Source organism: Hemitrygon akajei, chromosome 1 (assembly GCF_048418815.1).
Source record: "Hemitrygon akajei chromosome 1, sHemAka1.3, whole genome shotgun sequence".
Classification (NCBI taxonomy): domain Eukaryota; kingdom Metazoa; phylum Chordata; class Chondrichthyes; order Myliobatiformes; family Dasyatidae; genus Hemitrygon; species Hemitrygon akajei.
The window spans coordinates 188,510,539-188,537,334 of NC_133124.1; the positions used below are offsets into that span (position 1 = coordinate 188,510,539).

A 26,796-nucleotide genomic window follows, 5' to 3' on the forward strand; every position below is an offset into this window, starting at 1 on the left:
TTGTGGTGGCGTGTTGGGGAGGAAGCATTAAGAAGAGGGACGCCTCACGTCTTAATAAGCTGGTAAGGAAGGCGGGCTCTGTCGTGGGCAAAGTACTGGAGAGTTTAACATCGGTAGCTGAGCGAAGGGCGCTGAGTAGGCTACGGTCAATTATGGATAACTCTGAACATCCTCTACATAGCACCATCCAGAGACAGAGAAGCAGTTTCAGCGACAGGTTACTATCGATGCAATGCTCCTCAGACAGGATGAAGAGGTCAATACTCCCCAATGCCATTAGGCTTTACAATTCAACCGCCAGGACTTAAGAACTTTTTAAAAGCTATTATTAATGCTTTTTGAGATGGTGATTTAGATGCATATCATATTCTTTACTGAGTTAAGTATTGCATGTAATTAGTTTTGCTACAACAAGTGTATGGGACATTGGAAAAAAGTTGAATTTCCCCATGGGGATGAATAAAGTATCTATCTATCTATCTATCTACTTTGTACAATTTTTGTTCTCCAGTGATGCGTATGATGCATTGTGGCAAAGATTCACTGATGGATATCTGACCTTTTCAGTACTTTGCACCTGCTCTGCCATTCGCTGACCTAATCTACTTTCTTTGCTTGGTCTCCATAGCCCTCGACTCCCTAACTGAGGTTTGTAATCTCTGCATTAACAATATGTACTTTCCTCTCGCTTGTCTTAAATGGGCACTGATTTATTGAGACAATGTCCTCTGGTTCCAGTTCTCTGCTCAGCATCTACGACGAATATTGTGTCAAGAAAGTTAATTTTCTTGCTTCTAAAATCTCTTTTCCATACGCAGAATCATCCCCGTGATCCATCCTTGTGCCATTCAACCAATCAAATCATTAGACTCCAGGTTCAGTCCTATCGCCCCACTTATTTCCCTGATCTTGCTGACACCAACGTTGTTAAATTACAGTGGCCAATTCCGTCCACCAGCAATAGCTTTGGGATGTGGAAGCAGAGGGAAACGGGTGCAGTCATAGAGAAATGCAAACTCTTCACTCTCTCACACACACACACACACACCGCGCCAAGGGTCGGGATTGAACCCGGGTCATTAGAGCTTTGTCACCGCTGCACAATCTCTGCCGTCTTGCGCTTTCCAGAGTCTGTTGCTTGCATGAATATCCTTCCCAATGTATGAAGTGTCACTTGGAGCGAAAGTTTGCTGGTGGCGAGGGATGGAGAAGTAGTTTGGAGATTTGCACAATTTTAAACATTTCTCAATTTACTAACAGTAAGTGTTGCAGTGATACAAACGGAGAATGCTGGCTTATAGATTGATCTGTGGAAAGATTCCTCGGCACAACCTGCACTTTCTATTTTATTTCAGATTTCCATCATTGCTTTAATTTTGCGGTTGGTGTTGCAGTGCGCTCTCGGGCCGCAGGGGGGAGCTCGCTCCCGCCGGTGCGCACGCAGCGCGTCGGGAGCCCGCCCACGTGCGCGCTCGCGTACGCTGCCCCGCTCAGCGATTGGTGGGTTTGTGACGCGCGCGCGCGCAGCCTGGGGGAGAAGCTCCGGGGTCGCGGGCCGGGTGGGGGGTGGTGGTGGTGGTGGGGATAAGCGGCGGGGACGCGGGGCAGAGGCTCGGGGACCGGGACCGGGACCGGGGCCTGCGGGCGAGAGAGGCCGCGGGTCGGACGGACGGACGGAGTGCTGGCGGCTCCTGCCCAGGCGGCGAGGGGAAGGCTTGCCGGGTTGAGGGGGGCAGCTGTGGGAGACGGCCCGCTGGTTCTGAGCCCATCCTGGAAGCATGTGGTTCCTCATGCCCTTCGACAGCCTGGTCTGTACCCTGCTGGGCATCTCGCTGACCGTCTGGATCACCCTCCTGCTGGTCTTCATCATCGTGCCTGCCATCTTCGGCGTGTCCTTCGGCATCCGCAAGCTCTACATGAAAACCCTCCTCAAAGTTTTTGAGGTAGGTCAGGCTGCAGCCGGCCGGAGGGACAGACCCTCGGCCCAGCAAGCTATTTTAATGCATGCCCTCACTTGTTTCTAGGGACTCTTAAAATAGCCAGGTAGTTCCATGTCTGGCGGCAGTAAAAGATTACTGATGGAAACGGTAGTGCAACTTAATGGATGAATTTGGTCACTAGCCTTCCTTACCCAGTTTGTGTAAACCTCTGAGATGGCATGATATGACTAGCGGGTTCTTTCACAGGTAGATGTATAATTGTATAAACTGAGACTTAGAGTACAGAATAGACATGATTTTGGAAAAATGTCAGGTCTTTGTAGACAATGCTAGAACTTAACATGGCATTAGGAATAAGAGACTTCAGTATAAACGAACGCATTGCAGTAATATAAGGTATTCTTCAGAGAACATTCTCCGGAGCATAGGAAGCAACAAGGATGATTGCTTTGCTGGGGATGTGCTTACAGGCATGTTGACAGTGAATAGTTGTGTTGGAAAATCACAGAGGGGTATGACATAAATGGGGCTATAATAGAAGAGAATTGAAGCTTATCCCGTTGTTAACTAGTTTTCCATGAATGCCTGAAGAAGGCAAGGAATTACTAAAAAGTGCCCAAAATCTTTGAGCTGTAGTAGTGCTACCAGAAGAGGGATAATAGTAGACCTAGTTTTCAGGATTGTGGTTAGATTAGGTCCAGTACTTAAGTGTCAATAGGAGAGCATTTTGAAGGTAGAAAGGATGAGCTGTAAGTTTAGTATTAGTTAATGAAAAGTTTAAGGATCATCCATAAGTACTGAATTGGAAAAATGTTACTAAAATCAGTCTAAGACAGGACCAGGCAGACATAGACTGGCAGTCGCCTACATGTACAGTTGCAAGAAAAAGTTTGCGAACCTTTTGCAATTACCTGTTCTGCTACATTAATTACCCAAAATGTGGAATGATCTTTGTCTAAGTCGCAACAATAGACACACGCAATCTGCCGAAACTGTTAACACACAAACAATTGTACTACTTCTCGTCAATACTGAGTACACCATTTAAACAATCACAGTCTATGTTCAAAAAAAGTTTGTGAACTTTTGGGGTAATGCCTTCTACAAAAGCTATTTGGAGTCAGTGTCCAAATCAATGAGATGAGATTGGAGGTGTGGGTTGTAGAGGTGCCCTGACCTATATATTTTTTAAAAACCTGCAAAGTCAGGTTACTGACAGAGCCTGCTCTTCTCAAGACAGATCTGTTTATGTGCACGTCTTAATCAAAACAACTTTTCGAGGACTTTAGAAGAAGAATTGTAGAGATGTATAAAGCTGGAAATGGCTATAAAAGTATGTCTTAAAAACCCGAGTGTTCATCAGTCTACAGGAAGAGAAAATGTCCACAAGTGGAGGAGATTCTGTACTGTTGCAGGAGTGGAGGTCCTGCAAAGATTGCACCAAGAGCAAGTGCAACATGTATTGTTGTAGGAGGTGATAAAGAACCCAAGGGTAACAGGAGAAGACCTGCAGAAATCTTTAGAACTTGCCAGAGTCTCTGTTCATGTATCTGCTATACGAAAAACACTGAGCAAGAGTGGTGTTCGTGGAAAGATAACATGGAGGATACCATCGCTCTCTTTAAAAAAAAAAAATTGCTGCTTTTGTTTCAAGTTTGTAAAAGACCACCTGGGTGTTCCACACTGCCTCTGGGACAATGTTCTGTGGACAGATGAGACAAAAGTTGACCTTTTTGGCAGAAATGCACATTGCTATGTTTGGAGGAAAAAGAGCACTACACACCATCCCAACTGTGAAGCATGGTGGAAGGAGTATCATGGATTGGGGCTGCTTTGCTGCCTCAGGGCCCGAACAGCTTGCTATTGTTGAGGGAACAATGAATTTAAAACTGTATCAAGACATTTTACAGGAGAATATCAGGAGAGTTGTCTGCCACCTGAAGCTTAATAGAAGCAATCTGAAACACAAGAGTAAATCAACAACAGAATGCTTTAAAAAGAAGAAAATTCATGGCTAAGTCAGAGTCCACTCCTTAACCTGATTGAGATGCTGTGGCATGACCTGAAGAGGGCTGTTCATGCAAGGTATCTGGGAAATATTAATGAACTGCAACAGTTTTGTACGGAGAAATGGTCTAAAATTCCTCCTTGTCATAGTGCAAGTCTGATCAGCAGCTACAGAAAACATTTGGTGAAGGTATTTGCTGCTAAAGGAGGTTCTACCAGTTATTAAATACACGGGTTCACATACTTTTTCCAGTCTGAACTGAGTATCATTAAACTATGTGTTTAATAAAGACGTAAAAATTACAATTGTTTTTGTATTATTAATTTAGGCAGATTGTGTTTGTCTATTGTTGCGACTTAGATGATCAGATCACATGTTCAGTAGTTAATGCGGAAGACCAGGTAATTGCAAAGGGTTCACCAACTTTTTCTTGCAACTGTGCGTGAAGAATGTCAGTTCCTTGTCGACAATGTTGAGATTTATTAAAATATTATTGGGAATATGCAGTTTCTAAATTAATTATAGAATGCATTACTTCATTAATGGCTGGTTGGGGGGTGGTGGTGATGTTGTGAAGAATAAAAAAAACATGGACTATTGTACGTTTGGAAATTAAACTCCAGCATCATCTGTTGTAGGCAACCAACCTGTTGCTACCTCATGACTGCATAATTCAGTTCACTGCTGCTCAACATTCCATCCTTTATTCTTGCTCTTAAACATCTTCCATCCTTTTTAAAAAGCTATTCTGAATTCTGCAAAATTACTGATTCTGGTCAGGAAATTCTTTGGTGTAAATTCTATCTGTCCTTCAATTCTAGTGATCAGTTACTAAGAACCTTTCATTATCAGTTTGACATCCACTGAAAGAGATTTTGGCTCATCAAATCATCTCAGTTTTGCACTGTTCTCATAGATAATCACAAATACTGTTCTGATGCAAGATCGCAGGCCAGATTAAGCAGCATCTCATTTCCTATAGTGTCACAGACCTGATGTATTAATGGTACCTGATCAGCTGAGTGCTTCTGGCAATTTCTGATTTTATGCCACCTAACCTTTTCCCAATGAAAGAGGCTGAGAACCTTTGCTTTTTGGTAAGTTTACATAATGAATTTCTCTTGCTTTCTTTCTCAAGTAGGCCCATCTATTAAAATATTTTATGTTGGAGATTAATGAAAGTTATGTTTGGGCTCAGGCGTGCATTAATTCACTATGCATCCTTTTAAAGATTCTGTGATCTGAATGTACAGTCGTAAGAGAGAATCAATACGGAAACAGGGCCTTCTGCCTAACTGGTCCATGCCAGTCAAGGTGCCCATTTAAGTGTGTAATTTGCCCATGTTTGGCCCATATCCTTCAAAACCTTTCCTCTTCATGTTACCTGTCCAACTACCTTTTAAGAGGCATTGTACCTATTTTGACAGTACATTCTACATATGAACTGTGTGATTTAAAAAATGTCCCTCAGGTTTCTATTAAATCTCTGACTTCACCTTAAACCTCTGCTGCGTAGTTCTTGATTTCCCAAGTCTGAGAACAATTCAGAGTGCATTCACTGTCATAGACTCATACTTCGAATGTGGGAGGCAACACAATCATGTGGAAGAGACCCACAGAGTTATGGAGAGAAAGTACAACCACCACACACACAGGACCAGCAGCAGTTCTACTAGCTATGGTCACTGTACTGTCTTAAGCTTACAATGCACCTCTTAGCAGCTGTGTCTCCTCCTTTATCAGTCCTATTGTTTGCAGATCTTCATAGAATTGTTCATAGATTTAAAATCTGGGTGCAAGATTTGGGAAATGGGTCTATGTCTGATTTTCCACTGAAGCTTTAGTTGCATTGTGGAGGAAATTCAGACCATTAATTCTATACATGTTGTAGGCATGGAAGATGAGATCAGCATGGACTGGATGGGCTGACAGATCTGTTTCTATAATTCTAGATATCTTTCACTCGCTGTACAATAGCAGAATAAGTCTGTCATGTTAGTGTTCTGGAGTATACAGGTCATAATCCCACAGAAAGGTGAGGCCCATGGATCATATCATTGGCAGTAAATCTGCTTTGGTCTATAGCTAATTCCTTTCAAGTTGTATAATGAGTAGTGTTAATACCTCGCATTTAATGTTGCAGTAGCATCAAATCAGCTGTAATCTAATCTTGGTTTTCGTTTTTATGGGAACAAAGTTGTAATCATATAACAATTATTTATATATATATATATATATATCATTCGAGAGATTAGATTACAATTTAGCACAAGTATTTTTTTAAATATGCCAGTACATATTGTGCAAGTTGTATTGAAGTTTGGGGCGCTGCCTTTTTGTGTGCTGGAACTGTCTGTTTATTTTGCACATAGGACCCTTGTGTTTAACTAAATGAAGACATCGACGTATTTTAATTAGAAGATTCTGTTATTTATTTAATCAGTGGTTCTGTTTTCAAGATCACAGACAATGTGATTTTAGGCAAGAGTTATTGGTAGTTTACTACTATCAACTCACAAGGTAGAAACCCAGAAGCAGAAAACCCCATCTGTTTTCATAAACTTGAAACAGATTGCAGTTTTTCCAGACTTGTAGGAACTAGCTCCTTCTGCACTTGAAATGTCATTGACAAGCTGGTTTCAGTTTCTCAGTACGACTCTGTCTCATCAAGCATCTCAGAGTCATGCATTTATTCACTGCTAGGTACCTGGCAGTCCATCTCCCTAATTATTATGTCCTTAGTGTTACCCATCCGGGGCTGTCGAACTGTCTGTTCTCAAAGTAAATTTGTTATCAAATACGTATGTATCAATTTGAGATTCATCTTCTTTCGGGCATTCACAGTAAATACAAAGAAACACAATAGAATCAATGAAAAACCGCACGCAAGCAACCAATGTGCAAGTCAACAGTATACAAAAGGGGAGAAAAAAGATGAGCATTAATTATGGAGAACTTGAGATGAAAAGTCTTTGAAAGTGAGTCCATAGATTGTGGGAACTGTTCATTGTTGGGGTGAGTGAAATTGAATTAAATTATCTCAGCCTAATAGGTGAGAGGTAATAACTGTTCCTTAAGCTGGTGGTGTGGGTCTTGAGGTTCCTGTACCACCTCCCTGATGGCAGCAGTGAGAAGAGATGGACAATATGGCATACTTTCTAATTTTGGCACTCAGTACTTCACTCCTTCACTGTCAACCTGCATTATGTGCTAACATCTCTGGAGTGAGCCTCGAAGTCAACAGCATTTCATTTTGGGGAGTGCTACTTATTGAGGCACAGCTGATGTGGAACAGTGGAATTTGATTCCGCCTTTAGACAATGTTGCCAAAGGTCAAGTTGATATGTAAGTGGTTATGTGGAGGTTGTGGAGAATTGCTGCATGGCTTGTCAGACTGTGCATGCAGAACTGGACCAAGACTACTTCAATATGTAATTTAACAAACAAAACTATTTCTGTTTTTGTTACAATGAGTTTCTGAAAAGCATAGGAGATACATGGGTAATTTATTGGTCATATTGTAATTTTTTTATGGTGTTAGGCAAATTAGAGTAATGGAACGATGACTTCCAACTTGACACGATTCAGCCCATCATGCTTATGTCAGCTCCTGGATAAGCTCTCTAGTGAAATTCACAAAAGTAATCCTAAAAGAGTAATAAGTTAGTCCTGACGAAGGGTCTCGGCCTGAAACATCGACAGCACTTCTCCCTATAGATGCTGCCTGGCCTGCTGTGTTCCACCAGCATTTTGTGTGTTGTTTGAATTTCCAGCATCTACAGATTTCCTCATGTTTGCAAAGTAATCCTAATGTTGACCTCTTGGGAAGTGACATAAATGTCTATGCTGTTCGTAAATTATTTCCTCTTTTTCCAGATTTGTCTGTTATGTCGTTCATTGTCGAGCATCTTTTGAAACAATACACAAATCTCATCAGTATTTTTGTAATGCTGGCACTGCAGCCAATGCTGACATCGATTTCCCGTTCCTAATTGCTATAGAGAACAATTTGTGCAGCAAAGTTGCTCCTACTTATAAGTAGTAAAACCCTGAATCTTTTTCAGCATCTGTGAAGGATTAGAGATGTATCTCTTCAAGATTCACGATTGTTTAATGTAATTTCCTGTAAATGTAAGGAGAATGAAAAAATTGTTAGTCTGTATCCAATGCAGCACAAAAAATGCAAAAGATAAAGAACACAATAACAAAAAACACAAACACAGTAATTATAAATACATAAGATAGCTTATATGCATAGATTGATTGTATGTCCATAAGGTGACACTAGGCTATACATAAGGTGGCTGATGGTAAGTGGTGAAGTTAGCGAGTGGAGGTGTTGATCGGTCTTGCTGCTTGGGGAAAGTAAATCTGGTAGTTTTGGTGTGGATTCTATGTAGCTTTCTCCCTGGTGGATCATGAGTAGGGTGTGTGGGATCCTTCAAGATGTTACAGGCCCTTTTCCAGCATCTTTCTGTATATATGTCCTTGATAGTGGTGCCAGTGATATATTGGGCAGCATTGTAGAGACTTCCAGTCTGCAGCAGTGCAGTTCCTAAACCAGCAGTAATGGTAGGATGCTCTCTACTGCACATCTGTTGAATGATGTGAGTATGGATGTGCAAAGTCCAGCTCTCTTCAGTCCCCTCAGAAAATAGAGACATTGGTGAGCTTTCTTTACTATGTAGGATGTATTCTAGGACCAAGAGAGTTTGTGTGTGATGTGGAGTTTAAAACCGCATGCAGTTTCCACTGCCGTGTCACCAATGTAAAAGGGGGTGTGTGTTCTCCTGAAGTCGATAACCATCTCCTTTGTTGTCTTGATATTAAGGAAAAGGTTATTTGCCTGGCACCATGCCTCGAGTTTTTCTGCCTCCTCTCTGTAGGCCATCTCATCGTTGTTGGTGATGAGCCCCACAGTCCTGCCATTAGTAAATTTACTAGTGTTGCTTGGGTGTTCGGCTATGCAGTCATGTGAGAGCAGAGTGTACAGCAATGGGCTCAGCACACAGACCTGGGGAACAGGTATCCATGTTGAGGATGTTGGGCAGTTTATGGATCCTGACTGAGATCTGTTCTTTAGGAAACCCAACACTCAGTGATGTGTTTAGACCACTGAACAGGAGGTTGTTCACGGGGTCTGTGGGACAATAGTGTTGAATGCTGAGCAGAAATCTGGAAACAGCATTCTGGCATAAATGTCCTTCTAGATGTGTCAGGGCCAGGTGCTATGGCTGTAGTGGTTCTGTCAGTAAGCAAGTGTCTATGGTTACAGGAGTGGAGTTTGTGATATGTGCATTAATCAACCTAACAAAGGGATCATGAATTGGAGAAGAAGGCTTAGTGAAGCTGCTGTAAAGCATTGTAATATAGTTTACACAGGTGTGTCAGTGCTGAATATAGTGAGTGTTTAGGATGGTGAATTGGTAGTAAGTCAAATGTTGATACTTTGCCCTGGGTGGTGTTGAATTTGATTATTGTTGGAGCTGACTTGTTTTAGGTAAATGAAGAGTATTCCACCACTTGTCTGCAATGCCTTATAGAAACAAAGTCTATAGAGAGAGAGTCATTCATCGTAATGCTCTCAGCTTGTGACCTCTTGTAGCCACAGTGTTTGTGTGGCTGGTCTGGTATTGTTTCTGGTCAATTGCAATAGATATAATTGCATGTTACTTACCATGTATTAGTCCAAGCCTATGTACGAGCCAGGTCTTGCAGCAAACAGGCCACTATCTTCACTATCTGAGACATTTGAAGTTCAACAGCGTCCTGTGGAATTACAACTGAAATGGTGAATAGGCCATTGAACTAGTTCAAGGTGGTCAGACCTCAGACAGTTGTCTGTGGAAGTCCTGCAGCATTGCTCTAAAAACTACAGTTTATGTGCCAGAGAACCCCCCCCCCCGCCCTTCTGATTCTTATTGGTTTAAGAATTACTAGTAACTCCACACTCAGTCAGATACTGACTTAATGTGAAGGACAGTTATTCTCACTTTTTCTCAGCATATTTTCTATTTTTGGATCAAATATACAAAGAGGTTTGGAACTGAGTGGTCCTGATAGAAAATCTTAACTAATGTTTTTAGTCAGGATAGATACATCTTTTCTGTAGTGTTGAGTGTTTTCAATGTTTTTCTGTATTTAGAGAAAAATCCTACCTTCTATTAACTTTAGTTGTCACACATGCATTAAAACTTGTGAAATGCATTGTCTTGTTTCAGTGACCACCTTTGTCTGAGGATGTGCTGGGGGCAGCCCACAGGTGTTGCTGTGGTTCAAGCACCAACTTAGCATGCCTGCAACTTATTAACCTTAACCTGTACGTCTTGGAAGGTGGGAGGAAACTAGAGCACTGGGAAGGAACCTACACGGTCATGGGGAGGGCATACAGACATTACAGACAATGGAGGGAATTGAACCCTGATTCTGGTGCTGAAAAGTGTTGTACTAACCTCTACACAGCCATGCCACCCACGTAAACTCCACACTGTGGAGTACTACCAGAGGGCATATATTTAAGGTGAGAGGGGGTCTTTTTAAAGAAGCTTTTTATACTGAGTGGTAGGTGCCTGGAATATGCTGCCTGAGGTGGTGCCTTTTTAGGGCTTTTTAGAGACGTTTAGATAGGCATATGAATGTGAGAAAAATAGAGGGATATGGATATTGTGAAGGAATAAGGGATTAGTGTAGTTGGCCATTTGATGACTAATTTATTTGGTTCTGCACCACATTGTGGGCAGAAGAACCTGTTCTGTGCTGTACTGTTCTATGTTCTATTCGATTCTTTATGACGCTCTGGGTGTGGTGTTTAGAAATATGTGAGAGAAAAGACAATGCTAATTAAAAGCACCACTAGATTTTAGTAAGATTTATGCATTGTCATTTGTAGGGCTCCCCTGCTGTTATCGCAAAACAGTATGTGAAAAAGGGTAAACAAGGTATTCTGCAGATGTTAGAAATCTAGAGTAACACAGACAAAATACTGGAGGAATTCAGGAGGTCAGGCAGTACCTTTGGAAAGTTTATTCCTCTCCATAGATGCTGCCTGACCCGAGTTCTGTTATTTATGTATTTAGCAATTGTTGTGATGGAAAATAACTGGTTCTTTGAGTCTCAACAGTAGAGGCCTGGACACACACAGTTTTAATAATAAGGAATTTATTTACAAGGGGAAGTCAGGTCAACACAAGCAACTACAATACACAGGAAGCGGTGTGGGGACAGGGTACGGTTACACAAACAAAGAACAAGGGAAAAGCACTACGACAGCTATCCCCCTTGACCTTGGATAGCTGCGGCTCCCTTACCAGGACAAACGATAAACCTTCCCAAACATAAATCAATGCACTCACCTCCAATGTGGTGGTCTGTAAGAGCAGGCTAGCCAAGGGCAAGTCTCACCTTTTAAAGCATGGGGCTGGGCGCGATAATCCAATTAAGGTGACCAATAATTTAGGTGTGCATTGATTAGTTGGGAGGGACCAAATGTTGATTGGCATGTGGTGTGTCCTCCGACCAACCAGGTGGCAGTGCATCTGTCACGTGGCCGGTATCTCTGGGTACACTCCACCCCTCAGAAGACACACCACATAGCCAACACACATAAGAGGGTGGAACAAAAATCACATATACCAGAAATAACCAATTTTGAGCAGCTAAGTAAATGCAGAGACTCTTAATCAGCTGGCATGCGCAACATAGTATAGAAATGGCTATGATTACAAGAATGAGTGCGATGGACCAGTGAATGACAGTTGCCCACCACCCCCCTAGGGACCCAAACGGCCACCAATTGCCCCATGAGGTGTTGTGCTGGAGGAGCTGGTCCCTTGATTTTTGAATTTTAGCCACCGAGTCCCGAATGTGAGCGGCCAAGTGAGTGATGTTGCTGGACTCATCAGGGATAAAGGTACAGCATTCCTTACCAACCACTGCACACGTTCCACCATCAGCAGCGAGTAGGTAGTCCAGTGCCATTCGGTTCTGCAGGGCGACCATCCTGACAGCTGTCAGTTCTGCCGCCGTTCGGGTGAGAAGGGGGAAGGGTGGTTGTGGGACCTTGGTTCCTCGGGCACCCCCTCGTCATCACTATCCAGCCAGATGTCCCCATCACCCAGCCATGCGTCCAGCTTGTCACCACACTGGACTAAGGCTGGAATCTTTAGTGGGTCCGGCTGCCAGCCAGACCGACGGGCTGCCCTGGCCTGCTGAAGTTTTATGAGGCGACAGGCAAGTTCAGTTCCCCTAACTTCAAGGTCATTGGCTCGGGCCTGGGCAGCCTGTGCTGCTTCCTTCAGCGTGCAACAACGCTGACTGAGGTCTTCAATTTCCCTGTCCTTCTGACCACACAAGTGCTGCAGGTGATCAGTAATTCTAACCTGGCGTCTCAGCAGGGACGCAAACAACCAGAAGGCACCCCTTTGACTCCCCTTGGCTTTGGGGAACCCTGATTCCTTCAGGAGGGAGACCACATGATGGCCCAGCTTCTCTCCACAGGGCTCTAACTGCTCAGACCAGTCCACTGGTTTTCCATGGTCTGCCAGCATGCTGGCCAGACTCTCAAATCCCTCCCTTTCATCAGCCCACCCGGGGATCTTATCCTGGGTGCCTGCACTGGCTTTCTTCCCCTTATTCTAGAACATTATCCTCTGTGCTTGTGTCCAGCCAAAACCTATGAGACCCTGCTCTGCAGCACCAAATGTTGTGATGGAAAATAACTGGTTCTTTGAGTCTCAACAGTAGAGGCCTGGACACACAGTTTTAATAATAAGGAATTTATTTACAATGAGAAGTCAGGTCAACACAAGCAACTACAATACACAGGAAGCGGTGTGGGGACAGGGTACAGTTACACAAACAAAGAACAAGGGAAAAGCACTACGACAGCTATCCCCCTTGACCTTGGATAGCTGTGGCTCCCTTACCAGAACAAACAATAGACCTTCCCAAACATAAATCAATGCACTTACCTCCAATGTGGTGGTCTGTAAGAGCAGGCTAGCCAAGGGCAAGTCTCACCTTTTAAAGCATGGGGCTGGGCGAGTTAATCCAATTAAGGTGACCAATAATTTAGGTGTGCATTGATTAGTTGGGAGGGACCAAATGTTGATTGGCATGTGGTGTGTCTACTGACCAGCCAGGTAGCAGTGCATCTGTCACGTGGCCGGTATCTCTGGATACAGCAATACAGCGTGGAGTGGGCCCCTTGAGCCTTACTGCCTGAGCAACCCTACAACTGATTTTACCCCAACACCTAATTACAGGACACTTTACAATGAACAATTAGCCTACCCGGACTGTGGGAAGAAACTAGAGCACTCAGGGAAAACCCACGCATTGCAAAGAGTTCTTACAGAATGGCGCTGGAATTAAACTCCGACCTCCTCAAGTACAAAGTTTAAACTTACTGACAACAGCTTGATTGTTTTTACTGTCTGATTATGGGAAATGCGTGACAAGTTGGTTTGAAAAATTTGCAAAAATCATCAGTGTACCACGCCATGACACAACTTAATCAGCTTTTAACCTATGCTTGCTATGCTAAGCAGTGTTATGGTACTGGAATGTCTTTTTTGGTTCAGTTCAGGATGTAGAATGGAGTGACAGTTTTCAGTTACTACTTTCATTAATAGTTATTAAAATGGGTATTTTTGCTTATTTAAAAAAGATTCAAACAGATCAAATTTAGGTTTCTATAATAGCAGTTAAATTAATAATGATAAATAACATGTAACATCTGTATATTTAAAATCCATGTTTATACTAATTTGGCAAATTCTTCCCTCCAAACATCATTACTTTTTTTGGTATTATTTAAATAATACTGACCTCTGAATAATAGCCAGGTTGTGGGACACAAGTTACAATAGGAGACAGAAAAGGGCAATGTTACAATGGTTTGTGGGGTGGGGGGGGGTTTAATTTATAGGTATATTGGAAAAATCGGGTTGGTGCTGGATTCCATGGAAAGGAATTTGTAGAATGCTATGTACTGGCTTTTTAGAGCAGCTTGGAGACAGGCTTACTGGGAAAAGGCAATTCTAGTTTGGGTGTTGTGTAATGAGCCAGATTTGTTTAAGGAGCTTAAGGTAAATGAACTCTTAGGAGACATTGATTATAATATAATGGAATTCACACCAGTTTGAGAGAAGCTAAAATCGGACGTATTGCTACTACAGTGGAATAAAGGTAACTACAGAGGCACGAGCAAGGCGCTGACCAATGTTGATTAGAGGGGGACACTAGCAGGGGGACAGAGCAACAATGCTTGGAGTTTCTAGGAGTATTTTAGAAGGTGAAGGATCACTTCATCCCATAGAAGAAATATTCTAAAGGGTGGATGAGGCAACTGTGTTTGTGAAGGAAAGACAAAGACAACGCAAAAGCAAATAAGAGGGCATATAATATCGCAAAACTTAGTGAGAAGCTAGAGATTTGGGAATTTTTGAAAATCCAACAGAAGGCAACGGAAAAAGCCATAAGGAGAGAGAAGATGAAATATGAAATTAAGCTAGCCAATAATATAAAAGAGGATACCAAATAGATTTTTTAGATATATAATAAGGGAGATTAGGGTTTAGCGCTGGAAAGTGTTGCTAGACAGGTAGTAATGGAGAACAGAGAAATGGTGGACGAATGTTAATAAGTAGTTTGTGTCAGTTTTTACTGTGGAAGATGCCAGCAGTATGCCAGAAATTCAAGAATATCAGGAGGCAGAATTGAGTGTGGTCGCGATTATTAAGGAGAAAGAATTTGGGAAGCTGAAAGCTTTGAAGGTAGGTAAGTAACCTGGATCAGCTGGACTACACCCCAGTTTCTGAAGGAGGTAGTTAAAGAGACATTAGTAGTGATCCTTCAAAATCCAGTAGATTCTGGAATGGTTCTGGAGGACTGGAAAATTGCAAATGTCAATCCACTTTTTAAGGAGGAGGGGAAGGCAAAGGACAGGAACTTATAGGTGTGACTTCAGTAGTTAGCAAGATGTTAAAGTCAATTATTTCGGGGTACTTGGAAGCACACAATAAAATAGGCTGAAGTTAGCATGGTCTTTGAGGAAATAACAGGCAGGATAAAAGAGTCAGTGGACATCGTTTACTTAGATTTTCATAACACCTTTGACAAGGTACCATTTTTGAGGCTGTTAAATAAGATAAGAGCTCATGATATTGCAGGAAAGGCACTAGCATGGATAGAGGATTGATTGACTGGCAGAAGGTGAAGAGTAGGAATAAAGGGGACCTTTTCTGCTTGGCTGAAGGTGACTCATGGTGTTCCGCAGCAGTCAGTATCAGGTCTGCTACTTTTCACAACGATCTGCAGGATGAAATTGATGACTTTGTTGCTAAGCTTGCAGATGATCCAAAGATAGGTGGATGAGCAAGTAGTGTTGTGGAAGCAGGAAGTTTACAGAAAGACTTGGACAGATTAGGAGATTGGGCAAAGAAGTGGCAGATTGTGTACAGTACAGAAGGGATAAAGGCATAGACTATAAGGCAAATTCAGAAATCGTAAGTGCAGAGGAACTTGGGAGTCCAAATGCAGGATTCTCCAGTGGGTAACTTGCAGGTTGAGTCAGTAGTAAGGAAGGCAAATGCAATATTAGCATTCATTTTGAGTGAACTACAATGTAAAAGCAAGAATGTAATGTTGAGGCTTTATAAGGCATTTGTCAGACAACAAAGGGTTGTAGAGAGAGAGCTTTTTGGTACATTGGCCTTCATAAATCAAAGTATTGAGTACAAGAATTGGAATGTTATGTTGAAGTTATATAAGACATTAGTGAGAACTAATTTGGAATATTATTTGCAGTTCTGTAAACTTACCTACAGGAAGGGTATCAATAAGATTGAAAGAACACAGAGAAAATTTACAAGGATATTTCTTGGACTTTATGACCTGAATTACAGGGAAATGTGGAGTAGGTTAAGTCTTTATTGTCTAGTGTGTAGGAGAATGTTGGGAGATTTCATAAGGGTACACAAAATTATGAGAGTGTATGAGAGGTTTTAAGGGGAACATAAAGGGGAAGCTTCACTCAGAGGGTGGTGAGAGTGTGAAATAAGCTGTCAGCAAAAGCGGTGGATGCAGTTTCGATTTTGACATTTAAGATAAGTACATGGAATGGAGGGGTCTGGTATGTCTAGCATTTACTGGCTCCGGGCCTGTACTTGCTGGAGTTAGAAGAACAAGGGGGAATCTCATTGAAACCTATCAAATTTTTAAGGCCAAGATAGAGTGCATATGGAGAGGATTTTAATAGTGGAAGAGTCTAGGATCAAAGGGCATAGCCTCAGAATAGAAGAATACCCCTTTAGAACAGATGAGGATGAATATTTTTAGCCAGAAGGTAATGATTCTGTGAAATTCATTGCCACAGACAGCTGTGGAGGCCAAGTCATGGCATATATTTCAAAGCAGACGTTGATAGGCTCTTGACTAGTAAGAGAGTCAAAACTTGCAGGGGAGAAAAAGAGGAGTAAAGTGGGGTTGAGAGGGAAAATAAATCAGCAACGATTGAGTGGCAGAGTAGACTCAACAGACTAAATAGCCTAGCTCTGCTCCTTTGGATTATGGTCTTGTGGACAGCAGATTTCTGAGCAAGTGTGCTATTCTCAGCGTAGCCATTCCAAACTATCTCAGGATGATTGAAGCTATGCTTCAAAGACATCGTCAAAGCCTTAACTTCTATGCTAGCTCATGGGAAATCCCAGTGCTACGATAGAATCAAGCATTGATGAAACGTGGAAACCAAGCACAAACAATGGAAAAGTGTTTGCAAGAGCTCTAACCACTCCCAGCTGTTTTGTCAAAAGCCACCTGCTTTACTTGTGGTAGTGTCTACAAAAGCCACTTGGTACCCATGGAACTCAAAGGTGGGGCTGTTACTGAAGAATGTATTTTTATTGAGAGCTGCAGCATGGTAACAGGCCCTTCTGGGACCACGTACCCTCACCACCCAGTTACATTCATGTGACCTACTGACCTGTACACCTCTGGGATGTGGGAAAAAACCAGAGCACCCAGAAGAAATTCATGCGGCCACAGGGAGGAGTTCTACAGACCAAGTTAATAGCACCAGTAGTTAATTGCAGTCAAAAACAAGCTTACTTCAAGTGTAGGGGTCTAAACAGACTCAAAGCATCAAATGAAATTTTAGTGGATGGATTAAATATTCATTCACCCAGTATGGAGTTCCTGGTCTGTCCTCGAATTACAAATGCAAAACTGGTGGCATGTGAACTTGGTGAACTTGGTACTGTATGAGATAGCCTCTTTGTGTTCTGGGTCTACTTGACATTGGAGCCTCCCTGCCCTCTATTGTGGACCTGTACTCTTCCAGGTTGAAGAAGAGAGCGGGGAACATCATAAAGGACTCCTCCCATCCTGCGCACGGACTGTTTGATCTGCTTCCGTCTGGTAGGCGCTTCAGATCCCTCCAGACTAAGACTAATAGGCACTGGAGAAGTTTTTTCCCTACTGCGGTCACTTTGCTGAACAGTTAACTGCCGGTTAACTGTCGGCTAACTATTACTTGGATTGCACTACCTGTATGTATAATCTATATTTTCATTTATATTTATCATTATTATTGTTGTGAGCAGAGAGACAACATCTGCCGGAAGTAAATTCCTTGTATGTGCACAGGTACTTGGCGATTAAAGTCTGATTCTGATAAAGACAAAATAGAAGAGAAATAATCAGCTCATGTATATGGGCAAATGGTAGTGAGGACGCAGTAGGCAGAAGTGCGTGGATCAGTGTGGACTGGCAGTGTTATAACTGGTTGTGTTGTAGAGCAACCCATCATACTGGGCAAGGTTTATATAAACATCCTTCTTTGATGTTGTTAAAGGGGTGGATTTGCAGCAGCAGTCCTTGATATTTTGTTGTGAGCAGACATTGAATATAAATAACTCAGTGACCAACAGGATCTAGCCACGGTGCCACATTTGTAACTCAGAATAGATTTATGCTTTGGATTGAATTTCTGAACCATTCCACGGCCTGTTAGAAGAAGGATTTAAAATCTGCCTATTTTTATCTGCAGACACTGCCTACTTTGGCTCAGTAATAACTGAGTCCTGATCAAGATTACTCACTGAAGTTGCAACCGGATAATCTGTTTAAACATAAATCAAAATTTAAATTCTGACATGAATGGTTCCTTAATGCTAGAGTTGCCTATTAAAAGGGGTGGCAAACTGGCAAAGCTGCAATATAGAACTCTATGCTAGTACACACAAACAGCGTGATGGATTGGAAAAACCTAAGTGATCTCACAGTCATTAGTTCAGAACAAAGCTCAGGTCATAATACATCTAGTTATGGATGCTTACGGCTGCTGTGCAGAAGAGCCTCCAAGAATATTCCATCCTCCATAACAACAGGTTGAAGCAACTGAGTGCCATAGATGAAGCTGAAGCATTGACATCTGCTTTCAGTCAGAAATGAAGGATAGATGATCCATATTTGCATTCTCCTAAGATTTCTACCATCAAAGAAGCTAGTAGACAGCTAATTTGTTTCACTTAAAGTGGTGTTGAGGGGACTAAGCACTGCATGTAAATGAATGTAAATTCACTTATGGATGAGCAGGAGAGAGACCTGAGAAATCAGGGGGACATATTGCAGTCGGTGTGAGTAGGTTTAGCAGACAGGATAACTGGGACACAGCAAAGAGGTAGGAGAGACTGGTGGTTTGAACTATATTTATTTCAGTGCAAGATGTTTAATACATGAGGTGGACAAGCTCATGGCATGGATTGGCTTTGTAAGTATGGTTGACAAAAGAGCAGGACTGACTATTCCAGTTACAGTATTTATTATTGGAATACAGCAACGTGTTGGCGTGTGGCCAAATGGTTAAGGCATTGGTCTAGTGATCGGACGGTCGCTAGTTCGAGCCTCAGCTAAGGCAGCACTTTGTGCCCTTGAGCAAGGCACTTAACCACACATTGGTCTGCAACGACACCGGTGCCAAGCTGTATCGGCCCTTGCCCTTCCCTTGGACAACATCGGTGGCGTGGAGAGGGGAGACTTGCAGCATGGGCAACTGCCGGTCTCCCATACAACCCTGCCCAGGCCTGCGTCCTGGAAACTTTCCAAGGCGCAAATCCATGGTCTCTTGAGACTAATGCATGCCTACAGCATGGAATAGGCCCTTCGGGCCCTTCGAGCCGTGCCGTCCAGCATTTGCCGATTTAACCTTAGCCTAATCACAGGACAACTTACAATGACCAATTAACCCACCATTTGATACATCTTTTAGACTGTGGGAGGAAACCCACACAGTCATGGGGAGAACGCACAAACTCCTTACAGGCAGCGGCAGGAATTGAACCTGGGTCACTGGTACGGTAAAGCGTTGTGCTGACCATGCACTACAATGCTGGCCCATGACAGATCCAGGTAACCGAGGAAAGGGGCAATGCCTTTTTGATGAGGGAGCGCTTCAGAACATAGGATATTCTTGGAGGGAATCGTTCAGTGAGACTTTATTGGTATTGGTTTATTATTCTGATATTTACCACGATGCAATTTAGCAAACATCTATGCATTTCCAAATATAAGTTTCTGAGGTAGTACAAGGGAAAAGCGTAGGAGAATGTAGACTATAGTGTAATAGTTACAAAGAAAATGCAATGCCTGTGGATGATAAGATAAGGCACAAGGACAATGATGAGGTAGATTGAGGTCAATAGTTCATCTTTAAGATGTGGGTAAAACTTGGAAATAAAAATGTGATGACAATTTTGATGGGACTGTTTATAGGCCTTCTCATTATCAATGGGAATTAGGGGAAATAGAGGAAGATTTCAAAAGGTGGTAATAATAAGGTAGTAGAACTGGGAGATTTTAACTTTCCTGTTATTGACAGGACCAGTCACAGTGCAAAGGCCTTAGGTGGGGTGGAAATTGTTAAAAGTGTCTAAGTATGTTTCCTTAATATATAGAGAACACATCATTGAACTCCCTCCTGAGGAATGAGGTAGGGCAAATGAAAGAAGTGTCAGTCAGGTATCACTTTGGGACCAGTGAACATGAATATTTTAAAGCTAATAGAATTGTGAATGAAGATAGGATGGTTCCACAAATTATTAAGGACCTAAACTGGGGCAGAGCAAATTTTGGAGATATTATTTGGGGTCTTGTGTGAGCCTGCTTGCAGGTAAAGGGACAAGTGGAAAGTGGGAGGTTTTTAAGTGATGATGTCAAGAATCCAGGGGCAGCATATCCCGTTGGGTTGAAGGCCAAGGCTGGCAAATTTAGGCTATGGTGGTTGTCAAGAGATGTTGAAGCTTTGGTTGGGAAATAAGAGAAGCTGTATATTGGATTTAGTCAATTGGGAATGGGTGACTCTTGTGTACAAGTATAGGGGTACTTTAAGAGGGAAATCAGGAGGACAAGAAGAGGGAATAAAATGGATCTAATAGGCAGGGTTTTGGATAGTCTTGAGATTCTAAAGGTTATTGAGAGTAGAGGAAGTAGATTCTCCTGAAGATCAACATGGCCATCTTATGTTTGAAGCCGGAGGAGAAAGATGTGATTTTTTTTTAATGAATTTCTCTGATCAGTTTTTACTGTGAAGAAGATCTTGGATGCTAAGGAATTGAGACAAATGGGCCACAAGTAAGTTACCAAGGAGAAGGTATTGGTGGTTTCAAAGCGCAATAAAGTGAATAAATCCCTAGGAATTGACGATGTGTCCCCTCAGACCTAGTGAGGCCCATTGGAGATATTTCCTTCATTTTTAGCCACAGGTGCAGTTCCAAAAGACTGGAGGGTGGCTAATGTGCCATCATTTAAAAAGGGCAGCAAAAACAAGCCAGGGAACTACAACCAGTGGGCCTGACGTTGGTGATGTGTAAGTTTATGGTGGGGTTCTGGGGGACAGGATATACTAACAGATTATAGCCAGTGGATGTAGTGTATCTGGACTTTCAGAAAGCCTTTGATAAGGTCCCACATAGGAGATTAGTGGGCAAAATTAGAGCACATGGTATTGGGGGTAGGGTACTGACATGGATAGAAAATTGGTTGGCAGTCAGGAAACGAGTCCTTTTCAGAATGGCAGGCAGTGACTAGTGGGGTACCGCAAGGCTTGGTGTTGGGACCGCAGCTATTTACAATATACATTAATGATTTAGATGAAGGAATTAAAAGTAACATTAGCAAATTTGCAGATGACACAAAGCTGGGTGGCAGTGTGAAATAGGAGGATGTTAGGAGAATGCAATGTGACTTGGACAGGTTGGGTGAGTGGGCAGATGCAGTTTAATGTCATTAAATGCGAGGTTATTCACTTTGGTGGCAAGAACTGGAAGGCAGATTACTATCCGAATGGTGTCAAGTTAGGAAAAGGGGAAGTACAATGAGATTTAGGTGTCCTTGTTCATCAGTCACTGAAAGTAAATATGTAGGTACAGCAGGCAGTGAAGAAAGCTAATGGCATGTTGGCCTTCATAACAAGGGGAGTTGAGTATAGGAGCAAAGAGTTCCTTCTGCAGTTGTACAGGGCCCTGGCGAGACCATACCCAGAATATTGTGTTCAGTTTTGGTCTCCAAATTTGAGGAAGGACATTCTTGCTATTGAGGGAGTGCAGTGTAGGTTCACGAGGTTAATTCCCGGGATGGCGGGACTGTCATATGTTGAAAGATTGGAGCAACTGGACTTGTATACACTGGAATTTAGAAGGATGAGAGGGGATCTGATTGAAACATATAAGATTATTAAGGGATTGGACACGCTAGAGGCAGGAAACATGTTCCCGATGTTGGGGGAGTCCAAAACCAGAGGCCACAGTTTAAGAATAAGGGGTAGGCCATTTAGAACGGAGTTGAGGAAAAACTTTTTCACCCAGAGGGTTGTGGATCTATGGAATGCTGTGCCTCAGAAGGCAGTGGAGGCCAATTCTCTGGATGCTTTCAAGAAAGAGTTAGATAGAGCTCTTAAAGATAGTGAAGTCAAGGGATATGGGGAGAAGGCAGGAACGAGTTACTGTTTGTGGATGATCATTGAATGGCGGTGCTGGCTCAGTGGGCTGAATGGCCTACTCCTGCACCTATTGTCTAACATTTGGATAGACGTGATTTGATTAGGGTTAATTTGCTTGGCTTTGTGTATGGGAAATTGTATCTAATAATTTTATTAGATTTGTCTGTATGGACTTTAGCAAGGCCTTTGACGTGGCCCACAGAGTAAGCTAGTCTAGAAGGTTAGATCGTATGAAATCCAGGGAGAGCCAGTTAACTTGATTAATATTTGGCTTGATCATAGGGAGCGGAGGACCGTTGTTTCTCTTGAGTGGAGAGCTATGACTAGTAGTATGCCACAGGGATCATTGCTAAGGCCTTTGTTCACACTACATGATACTAAACTAGGTGGTAATGTAAATAGTGAAGAATGATATTATGAATTACTAGAGTATCTTGTTCAGCTTGATAAGCGAACCGAAGATTGTCAGATGGCGTTCAATCCAAATGAATGTGGGGTGTTGCATTTTCGAAGTCAAACCAGGGTCAGGGCATTAAATGGTAGTGCTTTGGGGAGTGCTGTGGAACAGATGAAAGCAAGCATTTAGTTTGCTGGAAGTGGTGGCTCGGGTAGACAGGCTAGTGAAGAAAGTGCTAGGCACATAGCTGTCACCAGTCAAGGTATAGAGTATGGGACATGATGTAACAGTTGTACAAGGCATTGATGATGTCACACTTTGAATTTTGTGAAGGGGTTTATTTTGGTCACCTGTTCTAGGAAAGGTGTTATTATGCTGGAAAGAGTGCAGAAAAGATTTCAAGAATGTTTCCTGGCTTCAAGGGACTGAATTGGGAGAGTTTGGGCACGTGTTGCAAATTTCTTGGACCATTTCTGATACTTTTCATTTTATTGATCTTTGTCTCTATTTCAGAAGACAAAAGCAGTGCAGATGAAGGGTCTTGACCTGAAGCATCAATTGTCCATTTTTCCTGTGTAGATGAATTTCTCTACAGGTTTTTTTGCTAGTGTACAGCTGCTTGTCCCTTCAGATTCAACTGGAGCCGATGTAAATACACATGAATTGATAGATGCCCTTGATGTGATTTTAAGGCTTGATCTGACTTTTAATTGCACTTTAAAATTATTTTTAATTTTCAGTAATGCTAGCTGAATTAATTATTTGAATAGAATGTTTTCCCATATTGCTCCCAGCCAAAGGGAATGTAATGTACAGGTATATCTGATAAGGTTAAAAAAAAACAAGGGGCTGGCTAATTTGATTGTATCTTCAATATGCTGTGTAATTCAGTGCATTTAGCTATTGCAATGAATGTGTGTGGTGAGGCTTTGATTATTAATTGGAATCAAAGAAGAACCTTCCATTGTATGAGTATTTTTCCTTTTCATGTTCCCTGATATTGTCACTTATCCTGTAGTACTGTATTCCTAAATTGTAGGACTGTTAATTGTGGATGGTTTTGAGAAATGTAATCCTTCAGAAAAGAGATCGTTGAAATGTTTGAATCTGGAGGCGACATTCATAAATGATGCTTTTGGTACTAACTGCCTGGAGACAATAATATGCTGTTCTATGTTTATAGTGTATGAACAAGCACTTCAGCCCACTATGTTAGCATCAAACACAATGCTGAAAATGCCTATACATGATCCATATCCCTCTATTTCCGATCTTGCTTGTCTACTTTTTAGCCTCTTAAACACCACTGTCATATCTGCTTCCATCACTCCACACAGTGACCTGTTCCAAGCACCCACCACTCTATTAAACAAAAACAATCTTGCGCACACATCTCCTTTAAATTTTTACCCTCTCACTTTAAACTACATGTCCTGTAGTACTTGACATTTTTACCCTGAGAAAAAGTTTCTTATAGTCTTATCTATGCCTCTCGTAATCTTATAAACTTCTTTTCGGTCTCCAGCACTCCAGAGATGGATAGATTCAAAGTGCATTTATTATCAAAGAATGTATAAATTATACAACCTTGAGATTTATTTGCTTATAGGCAGTCACAAAGCAAAGAACCCGATTTTTTTAAAAAAACCAATGTACAGAGAGGAAGAATGTAACAACTAAACAAACCAGCAAACAATAAAAGCGAGCAACAGCAGCATTCCGAGCCATATTGACATTAAGGATAGATAGTAAGTCAAAGATGTTTTAGGTATAAAACTCAAAACATTTCTCTGAGATGTAAAGCATATATGAAGTTGATAGGGAATGAAATGTGAAGTCTAGAAATTGGTTTATTATTTGTTACATGCACTGAGGTAGCCTGCTACCTTGATACATGTGCTTGTCTTGCATATTGTTCATACAGAACAATGTATCACACAATGCAGTGAGGTGGTACTAGGTAAAGCAATAACTGCAGAACGATGTGCCAGCAAGGAGGACTCTCCCTTCTACCTGAAGAGCAGGTGCTTTGTCTGGCTGCAGTTGTTGTGAGGGAGACACCAGCTAGAGGCAACCCATGTAAAGCTGCGGGACCTGGTAACATACCTGGTTGGTGCTGGGGGATTGTGCAGCTCAGTTAACTGAGATCTTCAACATCTCTGGACCGGTCCACTGTGCCCTCAGGCTTCAAAGTGGCCACCATCAATTTTACCAGTTTTTACAGGAGTACCATTGATGGTGTCCTGACCAGCTGTACCTCCGCCTCATGCAGGAATTGCAAGGGATCTGGCAGCAAGTCCCTATAAAGGATTGTGAGGACTGCTCAGAGGATCTTAGCATTGTCAGTGATCCCTTCCATCCATCCAACAATCTCTTTGACTCCCTACCATCATCCAGGGGGTACTGTAACATTAGGACAAGCACTGTTAAGATGGGAAGCAGCTTCTTTCTCTGGACCATGAGACTACTAAACTCCCTTTCACCACCCATCTCATTATGTATGAAGTGCCAGTAGTGTTATACTGTTCATTTTTTAACTTGTATCATGTTAATTTATTTGAGGTAATATTACTTAGTGTTATGTGTGTGAATTATATGTACTATGTTGTGCACCTTTGTCGGAATGTGGATTTGATTGCCAGTATACATGTATACAATTGAATGACAATGAACTGAACTTTAACAGCTACAGTGAAAATGCAGTGCAGGGATTATGCAATCGCCATTTAAATTGCTGCTATCACTAGTTAAACCCTTTATTTTCTGGATTTAAAAAAAATGTTTGATGCAATTGACTAGCATGTAGTTAATCTCCCCTCGTTGGACTGAGCTCCAACATTTTGAGTCTTCAATTCGTCTGGTATCCCTGCTTGTCCAGGACAAATTCAAAGATTCTGAACAGCCATTCAGTTTTTACCGTTACTTCCCACAAACCCAGAATGTATCCTCTCTGCACTGGTTGACTTGACTACTGCCTTTATCTTGAGTTTTCTCTTTATCTAATAACAATATTTAAATTCTATTCTGTCTTCCTATTCCTGCTATGTTGAATGCAATGATTGTCGTTTCAGTTGTCTACCACAACTCATCTTGACTTCTCAAAATTTGGTCTTGACTATTCCAACAAAACCTAATATCATTTTGAGGAGCAGGAATGTTAAAGCCCTCTGAATATTCATCAGTTTCAGATAATCAGCCTTTCAAGTTTGTACAGTTCTATGTAGTGATCACCTAGTAAATGTTAACGAAGTTTCTCTCTCTCTAGGGATGCCATCCGGACTAGCATTCTCTTTATTACAGATTTCCTGTCACTAAAGTGTTTCGTATCTTACTGTTTCATTCATATTCTTCTAATTGAATCTTCTCCAGATAGATTATCTTTGACACATCTTCAGCTGCCTGTCTAAGCCAGCATCACCATTATTTGCTCCATTTCTCTCTCCTGGGTTCAGTCATATCATATACATTCCCATTGTTCTCACCACCTCTTTTTTTCTGCAAATGCTCGTTTTCAAAATTTTCTGAGCTTATATCAAAACCCCACCCATAATAAAGAGATCCAAAATGATTATCTTTACTGCCAAATGAAGCAGTGAAAGATTTTTTTTACAACCCAAGAGTAGTGGGATGTTTTCTCATGCTAGATTGGCACCAGAAAGACAGTTTCAAGAACATGTGATGTTGGATGATATGTTCTGAATATCTTGCAGACTGGGTGTACACATTAGTATTTGGATATAAAAGATTACAATAATAATACTATTTAGAAATATTATTTCTCAGTTGTCTTTTTAAAAGCTTGCTATTAATAATTTTTGAACAGATTTTCTAAAATGCTTCATTTACTTATCATTAATCTCTGCTCAAAATCACCATGGCACACAGAAGAATTTTTTTTTTTAGAAAATTATCACCAATTTGGCCATACACACTCAAACATTTCATTGCCCCGATTTACAGCATTTTTTATGTCATATTAGTGCCATATGAAATGTTGTGCTTTTGGATTCCTTACTAATAGTCAACTTCTAAGCTTTGGACAGAAAAGGGAATGGTCAGGGAGGGAATGGCATTTTAAGCCAGTGATTTAACCTTCCCAACATTTGAGAATTTCTTGTCAAGGTATTAGACATTCTGGGCACAATGTTAGATACAATGTAAGGATTTAGAGGGCTGGTTCCTTTTTGTGTTTTTTTTTTCTCCATTTGGTCATCTAAGGTATGAGTATCCTTTTATTGATCTGGGATCATTATCTAGACTGTATCAAAAGCAATTTCTTCAGGAAAACTTTTTTTTACTGTTTTAATATTATACCTCTCAATGATTAATTTTTAATCCAACTGAGCTAAAATACTTCCTTGTCTCATTAAAATTTGCTTCTTTCTAATTGTATGTCCTCACAATTGATAATTCTTTCATTACTTTCCACAACGACACAAACTTCAATGACAATTTC

The 26,796-nt window shown here is 41.6% G+C and overlaps 1 protein-coding gene across 1 annotated transcript in view; it reads left to right on the forward strand.

Moving 5' to 3' along the window:
• Positions 1 to 1,580: 1,580 nt before the first annotated feature.
• gpat4 (glycerol-3-phosphate acyltransferase 4) overlaps positions 1,581 to 26,796 on the forward strand; it is a 106,028-nt gene continuing 80,812 nt past the window's right edge. Inside the window, exon 1 of the mRNA XM_073056901.1 lies at positions 1,581 to 1,943. Within this exon, the coding sequence (XP_072913002.1) occupies positions 1,779 to 1,943 (165 nt within the window). The 5' untranslated portion in view covers positions 1,581 to 1,778. The remainder of the gene's footprint in view (positions 1,944 to 26,796) is intronic.